We start from the raw sequence: 22185 nt of genomic DNA on the forward strand, positions 1-22185 counted from the left end.
TGGCCTGCATTAATAGGGGTATAGTGTCTAGATCCAGGAAAGTCATGCTACCCCTCTATTCTGCCTTGGTCAGGCCACACCTGGAATACTGTGTCCAATTCTGGGCACCGCAGTTGAAGGGAGATGTTGATAAACTGGAAAGCATCCAGAGGAGGGCAACTAAAATGATCAAAGGTCTGGAGAACAAGCCCTATGAGGAGCGGCTTAAAGAGCTGGGTATGTTTAGCCTGCAGAAGAGAAGGCTGAGAGGAGACATGATGAGGGCCATGTATACATATGTGAGGGGAAGTCATCGGGAGGAGCGAACAAGCTTGTTTTCTGCTGCCTTGCAGACTAGGATGCAGAACAATGGCTTCAAACTACAGGAAAGGAGATTCCACCTGAACATCAGGAAGAACTTCCTCACTGTGAGAGCTGTTCGGCAGTGGAACTCTCTCCCCAGGACTGTGGTGGAGGCTCCTTCTTTGGAGGCTTTTAAACAGAGGCTGGATGGCCATCTGTCGGGGGTGCTTTGAATGCGATTTCCTGCTTCTTAGCAGGGGGTTGGACTGGATGGCCCATGAGGTCTCTTCCAACTCTACTATTCTATGATTCTATGATTTTAAGGTGTGAAAAGTTTTAATTTTTTTTCACAACAATTCTACCTACTACATCAAATTAGTTTGCTTTTAATAGCTGCTAGTCTTTTATTGATTGTGCTGTATTTTTGTAAGGTTTAGTTTTATCTGATGTTCTCTGCCTTAATCTTTTAAAAAGTGATATTTTTAATTTTAAAAAAAACCTAGTAAATAAAACCCAGAAGCCACAAGGGCCAAAACCCTTGCTACTTAATTGAGCCCTGAAAACATCCCCATTTGCACGACTATATGCTAGTATAGACCCATATAATTCAGTTCAATGTAGTTAATGCGCATTCTGAAATTGCATTATATGGCAGTGCAGATGGGGCCTGGGAGGAAGATGAATAATGGAGCTAAAGAAGCAGCCTATTTAATATATCCTGAACCAGGGTACAGATCATAGAATCATATAGTTGTTCGAGACCTCGTGGGCCATCCAGTCCAGCCCCTGCCAAGAAGCAGGAAAATTGCATTCAAAGCACCCCCGACAGATGGTGATATTTTGGAGGTTTCTGAAGATTAACACCTCTTTGCCCTACCCTTTGATTTGATACTTTGGTTTGGAGGAACAGATACTGTAATTCACTGCATAACAGTCACCACCACATAATCACTGCACCCCCTTTTTTTTTGGCTCCAAAAATTGGCTTCCAGCCTTTCTCTGTGTATTTGTTGCACAGTTGTTTGGGGATCAGATTTTCCTTTCCTTCCTTCTTTTTCCGAAGGCAAGGCAATTTAAAAAAATCTGAAATTGAGCTCTTTGGAGGTCAGATCTTCGCTCCTCTTTCCTCCTTTCTTTGATGAAAGGCAGTTTTTTTTTTAAAAAAAGAAAACAAACCAGAAACAGAACTGTTTGTTTTTGGCTGGATCATTCCTCCTCCTCCTGTGTTAGAAATAAGGGAGTTTTTTTAAAAACCCAGAAACTGGAGAATCAAAAGCAATTTTTTTCATAGTGCAACAGTTGCACCCCTTGTTTTTTGTTTTAAAAGGGGATAAAAGTGTGACAATTATATGAAATACTGTCAGAACCCTGCTACTAGAGCCTGGATGTGGCTCTGAGTTTCAGGGTCACTGACATTGATAAGACACCTGCGGCTCAGGACTCGGAGAAGAAACGGCTGCTGGACTTGGCGGGGAATTTGCGCGGGGTTTTGCTGAGCGGGAAGAGACTTTTCAAATGAGGGGGAGGGTATATAAAGGATGGTTGGCCGGAGCCTCCCATTCTTGGCTTTTTTGATGTTCATGTTTCCTACAGTAAAAGTTTCTGGTGATAACACAGAGAGTCTCGTGTGTTCATTCAGGAGCGGCTGTGGTGAGCTGACACTAAGCCAAGAAAACGGACACCATCCCGTTGTAGCGGTGAGGTGTAACATGCAAGTGGAGGATGAAGAGCTCTTGGGCGCAGGAGGAGGAAGGTCGGAAAGGGCCACTCCCGAGCCGGACGCTGAGTTCCACCAGCTGGCGGCCCTGGCGTCATCCACCGCTTATGCCCAGCCAAATGGGGTAACCCAGAGGCGTGGAGTGGTGCGGGGAGACAGCACCGGAGGAGAGGAAGGTTCACCTTCCCCAGGCCCACAAAGGATGGTGTTTCTGGAGGAGAGGATGTCGGCAATGGAGACCACCCTGGCAGTGATGTCGAGGGCGATGGAGCGCCTGGCGTTTTTGGCGGAGCCAGAGAGAGGAAGGGAACTTCGGGCTGGCTCAATGTGGGACGTGAGCGTGGGAAGCAGCCAGGGCTTTGCAGACCTCCCAGCACCGAAGGGAAGGGAAATGCGAAAGGAGCCCGGCGCCCGGCCCAAGACCCAAACAAGCCTGACGCGGGTGGAGGAGAGTGACGACGAAGGGGAAAAACCTCCGAGAATCCCAGCTACGCTCCCAGCTGAGACCCTGGTGCCCCTGGCGAATGCCGGGCGTGGCACAGGGCCAAGAGAAGCAGCAGCGGGGCCCACTGGTCCGCAAGGGGGCTTGCGACGGGCGGAGAATTGGGGATTGCCACCACAGGGACCCCTACCGAGACGAGAGGAACTAAGGATCGAGTTTGGGGGAGAGTCCTCTGAACTGGATTTTTTCCTGACCACGGTGAGGGGCTATATGGAGGACAATGCTCACACTTTTAGAACGGAATCCAGCCGGATACGGGCCATTGGTGCAGTGTTGAAGAGGGGAGCGGCCAGCTGGTACGTTCAGCTGCACGCGCGGCGCGACCCATGTCTGGGGTCACTCCGACGCTTTATGGGGGCCCTGGAGACCCGTTTCCGAGATCCACTGGAGCAGATCCGGGCGAGGGAGAAGTTGAAGACCGTCTCCCAGGGGCAGAGGTCGGTATCTGAGTATGCGGAGGAGTTCCAATGCCTCGCCGAAAAGGTGCCGGAATGGTCTGCAGTAACAAAGATAGAACTCTTCAAAGAGGGTCTCAGGCGGGAGATCCTCTCCTGGGCGGTGCATCGTGATGAGCCTGACACACTGCGCGGATGGATTCAGCTGGCGGGGCGCGTCGAGACATCGCTGGCCCAGGCGAGGAGGCACCGAGGAGGGCTACAGCAGCGGCCGCAGATGAAAGAGGGGAGCCGGAAGGAGGGATCAACCCCAGCCGGGAGGAGAACGGAGCCGACAGGGAACGTGAGCGCCAGCAGGAGTGGCTGCTTCGTGTGCGGCCGGTTGGGCCACAGGGCTGCCGAGTGCTGGCAGAGAAAAGGGGAAGGCGGAGGCCAGCCCAAACCCAGAGCCGTGGCAGGAAAACGCGCCGAGGAAGAACCACCGATGAGGCACCACTCGGGGGGGTTGGTAAGTCAGGACAAAGCTATGATAGTGGTCCCCATTCAGCTTGAAAATGGCAGCAAACAAGCAACCTGCAAAGCATTTGTGGATTGTGGATGTTCCAGGAACATCATCTCCCCTGAATTAGCCGAGGGATTGGGATGCGAAAGAACGAACCTAGAATCCCCAATAGCTTTTTCGCAGTTGGACGGATCCACAGCATCGGGATCGTTAGCTAAGTACAGTGCCGAAGATGTAAAGTGTAAGATAGGGAGTTGGGAAGGAAAGGTGTCATTTGTGATATCACAAATAGCCAGCTATAATGTTATACTAGGCATGCCGTGGCTGGGGCAGGCCAACCCGCAAATCAACTGGGAGGATAAGAGCATGATCTTCAGGATGAATTTGGAAGAAGGGAGCCAGGAAGTTGAGAGGGAGCCAGGGAAAAGGGGGGAGGAAGACTCTATCAGAATAGCAGAACTGGCAGATAAATTACCCCCAGAGTATCGGGATTTTGTGGACGTGTTTGATGAGAAGGAAGCAGACAATTTCCCACCGAAGCGGAGAGTTGAAGTGAAAATAGAGCTAGTCCCAGGAGCAGAGCTTCCCAAGGCAAAAATATACCCGATGTCAGCTAGGGAAAAGGAGGAACTGAGAAAATACATTGATAAAAACCTAGCGAGGGGTTTCATAGAGCCTTCAAATTCCCCTCTAGGGGCGCCTGTGTTGTTCAGGCAGAAAAAGGACCAAACGCTGAGGCTCTGCATTGACTACAGGGGCCTAAATGCAATCAGTACTGTAAATAAATACCCCCTACCCTTAGTGAAGGACTTGATCGCCCAGTTATCGGAAGGACAGATATTCACTAAATTGGACTTAATTGAGGCCTACCATAAATTGCAGATCAAACCAGAGGACAGGTGGAAGACGGCCTTCTCCTGCGCATTCGGATTATTCAATTATCGTGTGCTCCCCTTCGGTTTGTGCGGGGGAGGGGCCGCGTTCATGCAATTAATCAACGAAGTATTGCATCCATTGTTGTACAAGGGAGTCTTTATTTTTTTAGATGACATATTGATAATGTCTCGAACTAAGGAGCAACACGTAGAACTAGTCAGGGAAGTCCTACAAAAGTTGAGGGAAGCGAAACTGTATGCGAAGCTTGCCAAGTGCGAGTTCAATAAAGACCAGATAGACTTTCTGGGGTATAGGATTTCCTCCCAGGGAGTGGCGATGGACCCTGCGAAGGTGGAAGACGTGAGGGGGTGGGAAGCCCCCAAAACACGGAAGCAGCTGCAATCCTTCCTAGGGTTCGCAAACTTCTATAGAACATTTATCAAGGACTTTGCGCGCCTCACTTTGCCATTAACGGATTTGTTAAAAACTAAAGGCAGGGGAGAAACAGCCAAAGTGAAGGCCCCAGGGGCCAAACTGACATGGACAATAGAATGCCAGGAAGCTTTCGAAGCCCTTAAAAAGCGTTTTACTGAGGAACCTGTCCTACAGCACCCTGATATGTCTAAGGCCTTTGTACTACATTGCGATGCGTCAGACCGGGCATATGGGGCAGTTCTGCTGCAGAAAGACGAGGGGGGGAACCTGAAGCCATGTGGCTATCTGTCAAAAAAGTTTAGCGATACAGAAAAAAACTGGCCGATTTGGGAGAGAGAAGCCTTAGCGATTCTAAAAGCACTAGAGTGCTGGAGACACTTTTTGGAAGGAAGTGGAACACCGTTTGAGGTGTGGACTGATCATAGAAATTTACAGTATCTAAGATCCCCTCGTAAACTATCAGCGAAGCAAATTAGATGGGCCCAATATTTCAGCCGTTTTGATTTCAGACTCAGATTCTTCCAGGGGAAACATAACATACTCGCTGACGCTCTCTCTCGGATGCCTCAGCACGGGGGAGGAATTCAGGAATCTGAAGGGAGCCTGTTCCTAGATAAGCAGTGGGGCCTGGCAGTACTAACTCGAGCACAAGCGGCCAAAGAAAACAAACGTACTGCCCTTTCCACGGGGGGAGGAGAAATATGGGAGGAAGAGTTGAAGCGAGCGTATGGAATGGACAAATGGTTACAAACTAACAAAGAAAAGGGAGAATTGTGTGGGGATTTGGTGTTTGTAAATAAGAAATTGTATATTCCTGAATGTTTAAGACGAGAAATGTTAAGGAAGTGCCACAATAACAAGGGTGCGGGTCATCTAGGCCCCACCAGGACTATTAAACTGTTGGCCAAACAATGCTGGTGGCCCGGAATGAGGAAAGACGCCAGGGGGTACGTCACGCAGTGTGAATTATGTGCAGAGGGAAAAACACCACCGGGGAAGCCCCAGGGGCTATTGCAGAAGGTGGTGGAGCCCATGAGGCCATGGGAATGCGTGGCCATGGATTTTGTAGGCGAACTACCCCCCAGCAGAGGCCACAGATACATTTGGACAATATTGGACCTATTCTCAAAACAGGCACACTTTGTGGCCCTGCCAAAACTCCCCTCAGCTGAAAAACTTGCTGATTTGTATGTGAAGCATGTATATCGCCTACATGGGTGTCCCGACAAAATAATTAGCGACCGGGGAGTCCAATTTACTGCAAAATTTTGGGGAAAATTCTTACAGCTGTTAGGAGCAGAAAGGAACCTGAGCTCGGCTTTTCATCCCGCAACCAACGGGGGAGTTGAACGCACCCAACAAACACTGTGCCAATTCTTGAGGATGTACACCAATTATAGACAGGATGATTGGGCGGACCTTCTACCGTTTGCTGAGATGGCGTTTAACGGGGCCGTACATTCGGCCACAGGTCGTGCCCCATTCGAAATAGTATACGGACAGGAGGTGGCACCTTTCCCCAGGCTACCCGAGTGGAAGGAAGGAGAGGGCCAGACCGACAAGGAATGGCCGGCCAAAATTAAGCAAGGGTGGCAGACCGTGGTGGAGGCATTGCGGGAAACACAAAAGAAGTACAAGCTCTTTGCAGATCGTAGGCGCCGAGAGGGGGACAAATTGGGCGAAGGGGATCTGGTTTGGCTGAGCACCAAAAACCTGAAATTGGGGTTCCCATCTAAAAAATTGGCTCCACGCTATATAGGGCCGTTCAGGGTAGCAAAAAGAATAAACGAAGTGACCTATGAGCTGAGGCTACCCAAGGACCTAGGAAAGGTACACCCGGTATTCCATTGCAGCCTGTTAAAAAAGTATAAAGGAACTCTGGACAGCGGAGAACAATAGTTGTGGTTAATCTTTTCCTTCCAGGACGAAGGGGAGGAGGACGCCATGTCAGAACCCTGCTACTAGAGCCTGGATGTGGCTCTGAGTTTCAGGGTCACTGACATTGATAAGACACCTGCGGCTCAGGACTCGGAGAAGAAACGGCTGCTGGACTTGGCGGGGAATTTGCGCGGGGTTTTGCTGAGCGGGAAGAGACTTTTCAAATGAGGGGGAGGGTATATAAAGGATGGTTGGCCGGAGCCTCCCATTCTTGGCTTTTTTGATGTTCATGTTTCCTACAGTAAAAGTTTCTGGTGATAACACAGAGAGTCTCGTGTGTTCATTCAGGAGCGGCTGTGGTGAGCTGACAAAATACAATATCTAATGTGGATGGATAAGGGGTCAGAAGAATGCTAGGGAGGATTCTGTACATTGAAGTCACCCACTCTCATTTTGAGACTGTTACTTCACTGAATGGTAAACTATCCTTACTTTCAGACTGCTCTATGAATTAACACAATTACTCAGACTCTTTCCTGAGTGTCAGACTGCTCTATGAATTAATACAATTGCTCAGCACTTGGCAGATAGGGCACACAGTTTGTAGCTTCATCAGTTTGGCAATAGCTTGTTGGCTCCCAACCCTGCTCATAGATGAAGGGTGGAGGTATGCCAACTTTTCAGCACTTTTTTTCTCTTTTGCCTTGTGTGAAAACCCAACTAACAAAAAGAAAAATAGACATCACAGCAACAGCAATTACTCCTATCTGATTTCTGTTTTAGTGATAAGAGCATCAAGATCAATAATGAATAACATCACATGGAAACACCCAAGTTAATTACCAAGTACACACAAGCTAAGAGTTTATGTGCCAGACATTTTACAGTCACAAATTTCCCACACAGGGCCACAACCTGCAGCTCAAAGCCATGGCAATCAATGGACAACAGGACAACACCTGAGGTCAGAAATCTAGTTTAATGAGTGCAGGACAGACCCTGTGGCCCTAATAGTTCACTCTTTCTTTAGAACAGGGGTTCTCAAACCTTTTCAATCATGTAGCACCTTTGAAATGTGAAATTCAAGGTAGATATACACTGTATTTGATAAATAAAATGAGAATAATATTAATGAAGCTAGGTAGTTTTACAATATAAGCCTGCAAGACATTCAGTTTTATCATTCCAAATTTGAATTTTCTCCACCAATTACAGACAGAACTACCCGCAAAAAAGAAAAAAAAAACAGAAAAAAGAAAAATTGACAAAACTGTAAGGCAAAACATTTGAAAATGAATTCAGAGCCAATATTGCAGATCCACAATTTGTTACACATATACAATGAGCCTAGTCTCTGTGTCTGTCTGGCAGTGAGAAGTATTATCTGAATGCATTGTGTACCCTTCTGACATTTTGGTTTCCAGGGGCAGACTGACAAAATATAGAGTTTATAGCTTGTGTTTCATACGGAAGGTGTTAAATATATTCTCTACTCTACTCAATACTTTTCTACACACCGCTCATTATATTGAGATTCTTCCCCCACTTATTTCTATAACAACAACAACAATTGTAATAAAAATGCTTTCATTTTTGTGGAGCACTTTGAATTGTTTTAAGGAGTACCAAGTGCTCTGTGGAGTACAGTTTGAGAAACTCTGCTTTAGAGGATACAGGCCCAGAGAAAATGGCCAAAGGAGAACATCTGCTGTATGAAGTGACTGCCTCATTTTGCCTAATGGTAGCTCCAGTCCTGGTGCATGATACATTCCCCTGAATTTGTGGCCCAAGACAAAATTTGGACCATGAGGAAAGAAACAGACCATAATAGATGGCAAGCAATAGTGCATGCTTTTCAAGGATCAAAGGTTTGATAGCTTGGCTGCTTTATGAAATCTGAACATTTCAGGCATATCAATTAGGCATGGAGAAATCAGACCTGGCCACAATGGTACATGCCTTGGTTACATCCTGATTGGATTATTGTAATGAGCTCTACATGGGACTGCCTTTGAAAAGTGCTCAGCAAGTTGTTAGTCCAAAGAGCTGTGGCCAGATTTTTAACTGGGACTGGCTACAGGGAATGAGCAACTCACCTGTTGCAACAGCTCTACTGGCTCCACTCATTCCCAGGCTCAATTCAAAGTGCTGCTTTTGACCTATAAATCTCTATATGGCTTGGGTCCAGGTTATTTGAAGGAGTGTATTTCTCTTTACAAACTATCAGAATATTATAATCATCTGGAGAAAGCCTGCTTTCTGTCTCACCACACTGTCAAGGGAGTTTGATGAGAACAAGTGAGAAGGCCTTTTCAGTGGCTGCTCCCAGACTCTGGAACTCCTTCCCAAGAGAGACCAGGATAGCCCCATCCCTGATTGCCTTTCACAGCCAGGTGAAACTTACCTCTGCCATCAAACATTTGAGGAATGGTGAGAGGCAGGCTGCTGGAGATGCTGTGGGTGGGCTGTCTAGTTTTTAAATGTAGTTATAATTATATTTTATTGTACTTAATTTTTTAAGTTTTATATTTATATTTTAATGTATTGGTTCTGTTTTTAATTTTTATTGTATCATATTTGGTTTTACCTGTTTTAAGTCCCTATACTGGGAGAAAAGCAGGATAAAATAAGTAAATAAAAATAGTAATAAATGAGATAAGCTTATTCATGGCATGTTAAGATCATGAATAGTTCTATGATTTTCCACTGCATCCTCTAAGCAAATGTTTTCAACACAGATCCTTTGAATGCCAAGTTAAGTTTAAGAATTAGTATTTGTAGTCGGTTGCCCTGAAGCATATCATCCAATAGGCAAAAGTGCAGAAGTAAAATTTGTGCCTGTTACTAATACTAGTTCAGGCAGAAATTGTTAAATTCTGCCCCAAATACCAGCCGGCATTGAAATAGTAAGCACACCCCCCCCCCCCAATCTCCCCCCAGAACAACTGGCCATGAAACCTTTTAATAACATAACTGAAAGGTCAACAAGAACGAATTTCACACTTCTTGAACAAGCTGGGTGTTGTATAACTTCATAGCCTCCAGGAACATGAGATGCTGAGAAAGCAAAGAGCACCCTAAATCAATACGGGGAGCTTTGACACCCTTCCCTGAATCATACCAGGAGCCAACAGAGTCTTTTATATATATATATATATATATATAGAGAGAGAGAGAGAGAGAGAGAGAGAGAAGAAGAAGAAGAAGAAGAAGAAGAAGAAGAAGAAGAAGAAGAGAGCAAGAGAGCTCTTTTGTGCTTGTTCCATGGATTGATGGGCGAATGCTTGTACACTCATAAACAAAGTTATGAATGATACGTTATGCAACTATATTCCTGCACATTCAATGCAATAGAAGGGAAGAGTCACAATAAGAACTCGCTCACATGTATTTGTTAATCTTATTGATTATAAGACTTCAGGATCACAATCAATCTTCATGAAGGCAGTTAAAACCACAAATTATTAATAATTAAAATTACAGTTCTGAAAAATCACACAAACCCATGCCTACAATTTAAAAATATCTTTTGGCCACATCATGAGAAGATAGGAAAGCTTGGAAAAGATCATGATGCTGGGGAAAATGGAAAGAAAAAGGAAGAGAGGCCGACCAAGGGCAAGATGGATGGATGGTATCCTTGAAGTGACTGGCTTGAACTTGAAGGAACTGGGGGAGGCGATGGCCTTCAGGGAGCTCTGGAGTAGACTGGTCCATAAGGTCATGAAGAGTCGGAAACAACTGAACAAATGAAGAAGATAACCACAAACAAAAACATTTAAAATATTATAAAAGAAATACAAATAGCAGCAAAAGTAAATTAATCATTGCATTATTCCCTAAAATCTTGAACAAGATTTTTTTCCAACTGGCACATGAAAGACAAACATGTGGGAGTTGAATGAATCCCTGATAGAAGGGAGATCCACAACAAAGGAGCCAACACCGAGTACGTCTCGCCATATCTGTCAGCCCTATGGGCCATATAATTCTCTAGTACCACCAGTAGAGGGTCTCCCCCACCCCCCGCCCAAAAGTAGAATGCGGAAATGCATGAATAAGGGAGAGATACTCTTGTCCTTTTGGATTTCTGCTGTGCAGTATTTATGCAGAGATGAGCTTCAATAGATTTTATGGCTCAATTCAGAATTTCTAGTGAGTTTTTTTTTATCATGCTGTTTTTGCCTGGATTTGTGTTATATCTTGCATTGGGGGTCTATGTTTTGTAATCACTACAACCTTGACCTGGATTTTAGTGCCTGTGTAGAATGGCTCTTGGATATCAGTCAGAGTGTTTGAAAGAATGCTGGTTATTTTATTGATATTTGTGGGTTTAATAGTGCTTTCATGTTGTTTTGTATAGGAATATCTAGGAGTAATGTTCATTAACCAAGTTTAGTTTCTTGTAAAATACAAGGCTTCGCAGACAATAAAAAGTGAAAAGAAAAATTTGTATGTACCGTGAGCCCGGCCTAGAAGATTGGGGAAGGTGAGAACTGGAAAAAAGTCAAAAGTGATAGCTGTGGAAAGAGAGGCAGAAGTACAACCTTCCCTCCACATTTGTGAAGGTTAGGGGCACAGGTCCTCATGAAAGTGAAAAAACTGAATGCCTCTAAGCCAGGGGTCCCTAAACTAAGGCCTGGGGGGCCACATGTGGCCCATTGAAGCCATTTATCCGGCCCCTGTGGCGGCAGCTCCCTCCTCCTCCGCCGAGGAAGGTGTATGCAGTACGGGGTAGGAGGGAAAGCCATTCACCTTTCCCGTCTCCTCCCTCGCCTGGTGCGTGCCTTCCAAAGCTTTGCTTGTTTATAATGGTATTTTAATTATTATTTAATTAATAATTAATTATTAAGGGGTGCTTTGCTAGTGCTTTTGGTGCACAAAGGCAGGAGGTTGGACTAAATGGCCCAAGGGGTCTCTTCCAACCCTCTTTATTATTTTTATTATGATTATGATTATAATTAACATTGAGGCTGTATTTATTGTTATTTTTTTTAACTTAAAAATAAGATATGTGCAGTGTGCACTGCATAGGAATTTGTTCATAGTTTTTCAAAAAACTATAGTCCGGCCCTCCAACGGTCTGAGGGACTGTGAACTGGCCCCCTGTATAAAAAGTTTGGGGACCCCTGCTCTAAACAGTAGGATAGCCAGGATTTTGATTCGGGGGGGGGGGGGCTGAGCCTGGGTGAGAGAGGATCTACCCTAGCAAACCTTTTGTATCATTATCCCAATACCCCCATTCATATGGGATATATTGAGCATGGTGATCAGATCATGATATGAATAAACATAACAGTTTAAATAATAAATGTAAGGCCTTCTCACGGACCGCCCTGAGAATTTCGGGGGGGGGGGGGCTGAAGCCCCCCAAGGCCCCCCCCTGACTACATGCCTGCCTCTAAGGGTGGGGGCAAGGTTTCCTTGTGAAGCCAGCGGTTGGTCGAGGGTTTTCCCAAAGGGGGGTTGTATGAAGAATGTGCCCCAAAAATCTGGTGCCATGATGGGTTTCACCAACTGTATCCTTCTGAAGCCTATGAACAAGCAGGGTTCTGGAGGCTACTGGCAAAACTGCAGAGGAGGGCAAAACAGCAGTGACAGGCATCACCACCCATCCCGTGAAAGCTAAGCACCAGCAGGTTTTTGGAGACAAGTTGGCAGGAGAGATTGCTCCCCATCCCCCCACCCCCAAGCAGCAGGGGAAATGGAGCAGTTACAGTGGTCATCGGCAATCACCTCCTGAAGTGTTTTCATCAGCAGTTATATTCCTAGAGGCAATTGGGGAAGGAGATCATTGTAATTAATTATATGCTTTTAAGCTTGAATAATGTATTTTATGGATTATTGTTAATGGTTTTAAATATGTTGTTGTTGTTTTTACTGATTTTTGTGTGGCATTGGATTTTGCCAGTTGTTGTAAGCCTCCCTGAGTCCCCTCGGGTGAGAAGGGCGGGGTAGAAATGTTGTAAATAAATAAATAGTACTGCCTCCCTTTAAGGTTCAGGGAGGGCAGAGGAGTAGCCCGTCAACTTTCTCCTGAAGCCCATGCAGCATCTAGCATCTGGAGGGAGAGTGATACTGGAACTCTGCTCACCTATATTTCCTAGGGACTGTGATTAGGGAGACCAACAACCCCATCAGATGAGCTTAAAATCAGCAGAATATGCCGGTTCCTCTACATGTGCCCCATGAAGCCCACCGGCTCCCATTCCATGACACAGAGCTATTTCTAAAGGGGCTCCAAGGCACAAATGGAGAGGAACTGGTGTATGTTGTTGCGGCGGCAATGCAGGAGGCTTCCCATCTTGCTGGGCATCACCAGATTCACCATGATCCGTGGCAATTCCAGTGGCCAGTGTGATACAGTCATTAGAGGAATCTGTTTATCCTTCATTTGTTTTGTTTTCCTATTGCTCATTTAGGACTCCTAAATTGCAACATTTTTAAGAAATGTAATACAAAATCATTTTAGGATCTAATTATGAGTTCTAACAAAAGCTGTTGTTCTTAGATTACTAGTTCTTTTAAAAGGTATTGCTATGGCTTGCAGTTGCTAGTTGCCTATCCCATTTAAAACCGTGTGTGTGTTTGTGTGTGCTTACATGCCTTCAACAGCTTTCCACAGTGATCAGGCACCATTAGTACCCTTATCCTATATTAATTTGTACAATTGCCTTTCAAAGTTGCCTCCATTGGCAGCCATCACTTGTGGTAGCCAATATCAAATACAGTGGTAGAGAATTCTATTATTTAAGCATGTACTGTATGAAGAAATAATTCCTCTGAATCTTCTACCAAATGTGCCAGGGAAAAACAAGGAGTGGGGGGAGGCTAAAGAACAGTACTGCAAATGTTAAACATTCCATATTATTTTGGGAACAGTGAAAAATAGGCAGTATCTTGCAAATCTCATAATCTGAACCAGAGAAAGAAAGATTTGATTTTATAATAAAAAATTGCTAGTTTTTTTTTACTTGAGAGTCAAACAGCTCTCTAGGAATTTTGAGGTCCTCCAAGCTCTGCAGAAAGTTGACCACAGAGTTGCTATGGAAGATCTAGAGATTCCTAGAGAAAAAATTTTAATCAAATCCATGAATAGTCAAATGTCAAACCTGAAATGCCAACTGCACACATTTGGACCAGATCAGAAAGTAATATATGCCAAGCACAGTAAAAAAAATGTCAAATGCTTAGTTACCACTCTTATCAGTTGATGACATTGTTCTTTCCCTTATACTTTTTGATAAAGATGTTTCATGTTCACAAATTGGATTATAAACATGTATGTGACTGTATCACCAACAAATCAAGATGTAAGCACTTTCCTCCTTGTAAGGTTTGGGTCCAGGAGAAATAAGGAAGTTCTACCCTAGTTATAAACCGTATTTGCATATTTGGAAGTAATTATTTTACGTCAAGAAGGAAATCTCTTTCAGAATTGGATTATGGACAGAACAGAATGCCTAGCTATTGTTCCATCCAGGAAGCTGGGACAGATTTCAAGGTTTAAACAAGTGATGGAGAAGCATTTAAAAAGTAGCAGGAAAAAACCGCACTAGAACTGTTGAACACTTTGGTGATGCGGAACGTCAACTTAAGAGACAGCTCACTTGGAACATGGTGTGATGGTAAGTGCTATCAACTCGCCCATTGTATTGATATTGACTGAAGAAAAATGTGAATATGTGTGCATTTGTGTTGAGTGATGCTGTCTGGAAGTAATCTGTATATGCTGTATATGTTTATGCAATATAGCCATAGTCCTGCTGCCTCTGTTAAATTTGGACCAGAAAATCTCCATGGATAGATTTGCCTGGATTTGCAAAGTACCTGACCTAAGGAAAAGAAGTCTTCCTAGCATGAGTCCTGCCTGCAGGCCTTCTCTGCATTCCCATGCAGGATGCAGAGGCTGCTGCCATAAAGGCTGTGCTGTCCAGCTGTTCACCTACAAACAAAACACTTCCTGAATCTCATATGATAAAGATGAGCACAAAGGAATGAAAGAGAAGAATGCAAAAGCAAAATAAATAAATGAAAATGAGAAGGAGAAAACGCAAAGCCAGTGGTAAAAATATTTTAAAAGACTAGAGGGGGATATTACACTTTCCATATGCTCACAGCTTCTGCACCTTGAGCATCCTGTGGAGTTCTGTGTTTGAATGTCTAAAAAGAAGAGGAAGTTGGTCAAGTTCGGAGTGGAAAGGAAAAGGAGGCATTGAATCCCTGCTGCTTGCAATCTTCACTGCTTTATAGCTGATTTATAAGTGGAAAAGGCAGCACTTTCATCGGCTGTCAGAGACAGTAGGGGGAGAAATGCCACATAAATGAATGGTCATTTGTCATCAACAATGAAATCTCTTTCCCTTTTCTTGTACATTTCATATATCCAGGCCTAAATGAGAAAGGAAGAAAAGCACTTTATTTAATGGGACTGTATACTGTATAATGGAAACTCAAGTACAAAGTGTCATTGGTTATATATCTCATTGGGCAGTCTTAAGCACAGAAATAAACATAATAATAATAATAATAATAATAATAATAATAATAATAATAATAATAATAATAATAATAATAATAACCTGGCTCTGGCTCACGAATGGGACCCTGAAGAAGGAGACAGAAGGCCTGATCCTTGCAGCCCAGGAGCAAGCCATCAGAACAAATGCAATTAAGGCCAAGATTGAAAAATCAGCTGATGACCCAAAATGCAGACTGTGCAAGGAAACCGACGAAACCATTGATCATATCCTCAGCTGCTGTAAGAAAATCGCACAGACAGACTACAAACAGAGGCACAACTATGTAGCCCAAATGATTCATTGGAACTTATGCCTCAAGTACCACCTCCCAGCAGCAAAGAACTGGTGGGATCACAAACCTGCAAAAGTATTGGAAAATGAACATGCAAAGATACTGTGGGACTTCCGAATCCAGACTGACAAAGTTCTGGAACACAACACACCAGACATCACAGTTGTGGAAAAGAACAAGGTTTAGATCATTGATGTTGCCATCCCAGGTGACAGTCGCATAGATGAAAAACAACAGGAAAAACTCAGCCGCTATCAGGACCTCAAGATTGAACTTCAAAGACTCTGGCAGAAACCAGTACAGGTGGTCCCGGTGGTGATGGGCACACTGGGTGCTGTGCCAAAAGATCTCAGCCGGCATTTGGAAACAATAGACATTGACAAAATCACCATCTGCCAACTGCAAAAGGCCACCCTACTGGGATCTGCACACATCATCAGAAAATACATCACACAGTCCTAGACACTTGGGAAGTGTTCGACTTGTGGTTTTGCGAAACGAAATCCAGCATATCTATCTTGTTTGCTGTGCCATACAACGTCGTTGTGTTGATAATAATAATAATAATCCCATATCTATATCTACTCCACAGACAGCCTCCTAAATCTACCCCCTCCAACCCCCAAAAAGTAATTCCAAATCCCCACATTTACAAAATCAGCTACAATATCAGGCCTAGATAGGATAAAAGTGTAATGGCAGGTTCACTTACACCATTCCGATCAGCCCCAACCACCCTTTAAAAAATCATTTTTTCAACAATAACTGAAATTTCAGGTACAATGTGACAATGCAGCCTTCAAGAAGTGGAAACTGCCCATCATCCCAGTATGGTTTTCCATACTCAACATATGGAGAAAAGGCTGAGTTTCTTCTTCCAGCTCCCAGAAGATATTCAATTTCTATTTTTTACTATTGTCTATCCATATTGAGGTCGCTACAATTTGATTTAACTTAAAGGCTTGAATCCTTTTTTTAAAGGGGAGATGAAGAACTGAATTGCAGAGAAGCTCATCCAAAAGAGAGGTCTTCTAGGATCTAAACTCAATCCGACTGATCACATAGATTGATAGTAGACATTTTACATGATCAAACTGTCAGGTCATCACCAGAATGGTTGCTGTTACTATTATTTTATCAACAGAGGACTGATGCTTAGAAAGATAGAAACACATGTCCAATATGTTTATGGCAAAAAGAGGTATAAACCAGGGTGTGTCTATATTATAGAAGTGGGAACTTATCAGACGCAGTCTTTTCTGCGTCTTCTCTTAGTTTCTTCACGTTGTCGAAACAGAGTTGGACGAAGGTGGAGGGCAACGCCCAGCAGGATTCCATGGGGCTCCATTTTGATAGCATGGAGAAACTGGGTGTTACCAAACTCTCATTGAAGAATATGAAGAAGAAGCGGGGATGGGGAAATGATGGGAAACTACATGGGATGGGAGGCCATCCCAGAAGACAGGAAAAGGTGGTAGGGAATGAAGGAGGATGGTTCCCTCAGCTTTTTCCCTCTTACCGCCTGCCTGTCTGATGAGGTCCTAAATGCAGTTTGACACCACTTTAACTGCCATGGCTCAAGGGTTGTAGTTTGGTGAGACACTAGCACTCTTTGGCAGAGAAGTCTAAAAACCTTGTAAAGACTTAAAAGATTCCAAAGCATTGAGCTTTGATAGTTAAAGTGGTGTCAAACTGCAATAATTGTACAGGGTAGATTTCTCTGTGATCCCTGGCTCTTAACTGAATCCTCAGCATCCATATACCTGAACTATGGATGGACAGATATTGCTAACTCTTGATTTGTGAAAGGGTCATATATGTTCATTCTTAATTTCATTCCGTTTTGTTTCTGCACTACTTTGCATTCTTAAGTAAGTAAACCATATGACAGTAGAAATGTATTTTTTTCTGTAAAATATCTATTTTACTATAAAGTGTATTCTCTGTGTCCATCTTATGTTAAAATATAAGTTTTGAATCAAGAATGGTCTTCCTAAATTTGGAACTGAACAATCAAATAATCTAAACATAAATTCAAGAAATGCAAATTATTAATTCAATTTTGTTTTCAAAATGCAGAACCAGCAACAACTTATAGGACCCCTAACCCTTATATAGTAATATATGTAGTTACCTTTGAAGATTGTTCAGAAGCTGCAACTGGTCCAATGAGCGGCAGCGAGATTGATCACTGGAGCTGAATAAAGGAAGCATTCAATCCCCCTCTTGCGCCAGCTCCACTGGCTGCCAATTTGCTACCGAGCACAATTCAAGGTGCTGGCTTTAGCCTATAAAGCCCTTACCGGTTCTGTCCCAGCATATCTCAGCATATCTGAACATATCTCCCTCTATGAACCATCTCGGAGTTTAAGATCATCTGGAGAGGCCCTGCTCTTGGCTCTGCAGTCTTCGCAGGCGTGATTGGCACAGATGAGAGACAGCCTTCTCAGTGGTGGCCCCTCGGCTATGGAACTCCCTCCCCTGAGAGATTAGATCAACTCCCTCCTTCCTGACCTTCTGCAAAAAAGTGAAGACGTGGCTCTTTGACCATGCCTTCAAAAATCTAGTGCAATAATTAGATATGAGAGATGTGTAATTGACCTATGGAATGGCCCCAGACTACACCTATTGATCACATGTTTTTAACTTGTATGGATTCAAATGTTTTAATTGTTTTATTGGTGTGGTTCATTTTTATTATACTATGTTTTTAATGGCATTACCTATGTTGTGAAGCCACCTTGAGTCCCCTCCGGGGTTGAGAAAGGTGGGATAAAAGAGATGTAAATAAATAAATAAATAACAACTTCAGTCAAACTGTGTTAAAACTGAGACCAAGAACTTGCAATTTTGCCACTTCCAAAAGCAAGTATTACCCTAGCATGATAGTGAAGTGAAAATCAATTTAAAATCCCTAAACTGAAAACAGGATCCTTTTCCCCCTTTCTTAGGTGTCTCATTTTTAAGCCTGCCTATGGCTCTGCATAGGAAAAATTATAGGCACTCTATTGCTAACTGCTCTTCTCCTTTCACCAGGAATAGAGACCAACCTCATTAAGCAAACTGGGAGCACAACTCACTAACCACAAAGGAAGCTGCATCACATAGATGAAGAAAATGCTATATTCTTTCACAAGGGGTCTTAAAGATCACAGAGAACATTGAAACAGTCAGGAAGACATGGCCCAGAGAAAAACTGCTATTTACTAAGAAGCCTTTCATAATCTGTGTGCTTGTTTCTGAATACAGCTTAAATCTGTCTAGAACTATTAAGCCATGAAAATGATGAACATTTCTGCTCTCTAACCTCAAACACACATAAACACACTTCCAAGTGATGCCCAGGGGTCTATAAATGAGCCTGAGATTTCTTTCTTGTTTACAGACTAAAAAAGTCCCCACACTTATGCCCCAGAGATAAGATGAGCAAGGAGAGGCAATGAGGAAAGCCGAAAGGCACCTGTGAAAGCCACTGACATTAATTCCTCCCACAGATTATACTTTTTTACTTAATTGGTCTTTGAAGCTGCTACGTCAAAGAATCAACTGGGGCAAGCCATGAGCCTTGTGCAACTCCAAAGAAATGCATACTTTTAAAAACCACCCTCTCAGAAACAAACACAAAGATGGGATGAGAATCATGTGGCTTTTCAGGTATTGTTGGGCTATAACATTCAGTATCTGTTACCATCATAATGAATGATTGGTAAGAAATACTGCAAGTTATAGTTCAACCATTCCTGCAGGACAACACAATGTCTGCTGTTTGCCACAGGAAGGCATATACTTACTGCAAGGTGTGTGGAAAGAAAGGTGATACACGTGACCACCGATCATATTTTGAAACAGTCCTCTTTTTTTTGCTTTTTGAAATACGATAACTCTACAAGTAACTCAGTGATTCCCAGGTTTCATACATATACAAAAAAACATAAAAGCTCGGATTTCTAATTTTTAAAAAATCTTGTTTAAATGTATTTAGCTCATTTATTTGAAAATATGAATAACATATCTAAGAAAAACAAAACAGTACTCGCCCTGTTCAGTTCATTTGGCATGCCACAGTGCTTCTCCCACTGCTATTCAATTTTATCCAGTAGGCGCAATGCAATGCTTACAAGAACAATCACTTAAATGAACAGCACTTTTGCCATGTGCAGAGTGTTGCATCTCAAACACCCCCCAAAAAACGAACAAGCACTTTCGGAAGCCCGTTAAGTTTGGGATCAGCTGGGAGGGCAATCTGGATTTCAATGCTAATTGCATGCATTCTGATTTATCATAGTGGATTCAACTCCTGGCATTTTGCATTTGCTCCAAAATGCTGGCATAGCTGGAAGTGTAAAAGCGGAAAAGAAGCTGTAACAATCTCATTGTTTAGTGTCTGACAGCCTGACTATGCTTAACATCTGTTTGAAATATTAATAACTGTCAGATGGGAACAGCTCAGGGGCTCTGTACGGTTTCATACCATCTGTTGGTAGAATAAACACACTTACATACAAACACTTTAAAACATTTTGTCTGAGTTCTTGTATTCTTGGCCTACGACTGTTTGCCTATGTAGGCTGATGAGAGATAGGGGAATACACCAACTCAAAACCACATGGGCTGTTAGCACGTAGCATATTACAGGACAAGATAGTAATGTTACTCAGCTGACATGTTTGTCATTTCTCGGTCCTGTCTCCCAACTGCTAGGAAGTGCACATGTGCTGGTTTGTCAGAGCCAGTTGTAGCTCCAAGACACACAACTGCAGGCCTCTTCTCTGTGTATTCAAAGACACTTCCCTATCACACAACATTTCATATTTTCCAGAGAAAAGGTTGTGATGACTTTGCAAATGCATCAGCTGTATAAATGCATTTGCAAGAAAAGAATTCCATATATATTTAACGGTACAGGCATAAAGACACCAGCACAATTTTGGCCAGAAAAAAACTACCCAAAGGCATCCATATTGTTACAAAACACAGAACATTTTGCAGCTTTCTCCCCAAGCTTTTAAAAATGACTAAACATTTCTACAGGTGAAACTGAAAGTAATATTTTACTTTGTGTTTTGGTGTAACATTGCAGTGTGTTCCACCAAAGGATTGTAGAGAGCATCCCCCCCCCCCCCCGTGTCAGGAGCAATTTGAGAAACTGCAAGTCACTTCTGGTGTGAGGGAATTGGCCATCTGCAAGAATGTTGCCCAAGAGAAGCTCTGATGTTTTAATGCTTTACCGGGGGCTCTTGTAGGGAAGATAAAAATGGGTAACATACTGGAATACTTACCCATAATCACATTGCCTCAAAATATCAAAAGTTTCTAATTATTTTTGATTTTGATTTGTACCTGCATATGCATATAGCCCTCTTGCGACTAGACTCCCCTTCCCTCTCTTATTGATTGCACGCCACATCCAGCCCCATACAATACTTTAGAAACGGATTTTTACCCATTTCCACTGAGCATTTATCTCAAGAAAACCTGACATTTCTTGAGATATTTTCCCCATCTGGAGCAGCCTTAAAAGGATTGAAATATTTGAGGATTTCCAATACAATCTCTGATATTTTTGCTCTGCTATGTTTATCTCCCAAGTTCTTTCTTTTTTCTCTTTATCTACGTTTGGTGCCACTTATTTCACTTTCAAACTATTACTGCCTTTAAAGTATCCCATACAGTGTGAATCATCTCTATGACTCTAGCTTTTTCCCAACATCTACAGCCAATTTCAGACTATTATTATGTCACACTGTCACCACTACAATTTTGGTAACTAACATTTGACTCTGGTTTCATTTCTCCCAGCCACTAGCCAACTTACATATTACCCCAGTCTCCAGTGCCACCCATGTCATATATGCTGAACTACCAGCCAATAACCTTGACTGGAGTGACAAGAGAAGAAGAATATGGACATGTGGCCTATGCTTACTGAACCCATACTTCCACTTCTAGCCCAAACTAGAGATACCCATCTTCCTTTCATAATCAGTTGTACATCTAGCCTAGTAACTAGTTACCTGGCAAAATAATAATGCTCTGTCAGGAAGAAGGCAATGGGAAAAGAAGAATGCCACATTACAGCTGGAGAAACTTAATCCAGGAAGCCACAACCCTGAGTCTGCAAAACAAGAGCAGGGCTTTTAAAAACAGGGTGACTTGGAAGTCTCTCATTCATAGGGTCACCATGAGGAGATGGTGACTTGACAGCAGTTAACAACAACAACAACAACAACAATGGCTTCTGCTTACCAGAACTCTCAGGACTGTAGTTGCCACAGTGACATTTTCAAAGAGGGTGATGTTGTACAGAACTTGGCTAAATATTGGGCGGTTGTCATTTTCATTGATGAGGTTAATTTTCACCCGTGCAAAGCCAACATGGTCTGGCAGGCTCTCATTTGCAAACAGCTGAGTAGAAACAAATGGCAAATGATGAGTGTGAAGCTTTCATTTGTATATGTTTCTTTCTCGTTTAAATGAGAGGGTCTAAACACCCCATGAACTCCTTTGATGGACTGTTATGATAGCAGTAAGCATTTGGCTGGCAGTGTATGCAACATGCCTTGAACCCATATACCATTGAACATGCATGATGTATGAGAGTTCTCTTTCAAAAGCTGACAGCCTTTCTATGTCACTGCACGTTTTCTAGGCTGCAGAGCCTGGATTTTAAACCAAGGAAGTTCCATCTCAACTCTGGGAGCTAGGAAATAAAGTAAATCTAATCAATGCAACATAATTAGAAATGAGAGGAAAATGTTTCTGTCATTTTCACAATCTTTATTGA

General features: G+C 43.1%; 1 protein-coding gene across 3 annotated transcripts in view; it reads right to left on the minus strand.

The window, feature by feature from the left end:
* The window catches only part of cdh23 (cadherin related 23), a 669485-nt gene that overhangs the window by 239043 nt on the left and 408257 nt on the right, over window positions 1–22185 (minus strand). For all 3 annotated transcript variants that reach the window (XM_008106631.2, XM_062976257.1, XM_062976258.1), the window contains exon 13: window positions 21648–21806. In XM_008106631.2, coding sequence (XP_008104838.2) covers window positions 21648–21806 — 159 coding nt within the window. The remainder of the gene's footprint in view (window positions 1–21647; window positions 21807–22185) is intronic.

This window comes from Anolis carolinensis, chromosome 3 (genome assembly GCF_035594765.1).
Source record: "Anolis carolinensis isolate JA03-04 chromosome 3, rAnoCar3.1.pri, whole genome shotgun sequence".
NCBI lineage: Eukaryota > Metazoa > Chordata > Lepidosauria > Squamata > Dactyloidae > Anolis > Anolis carolinensis.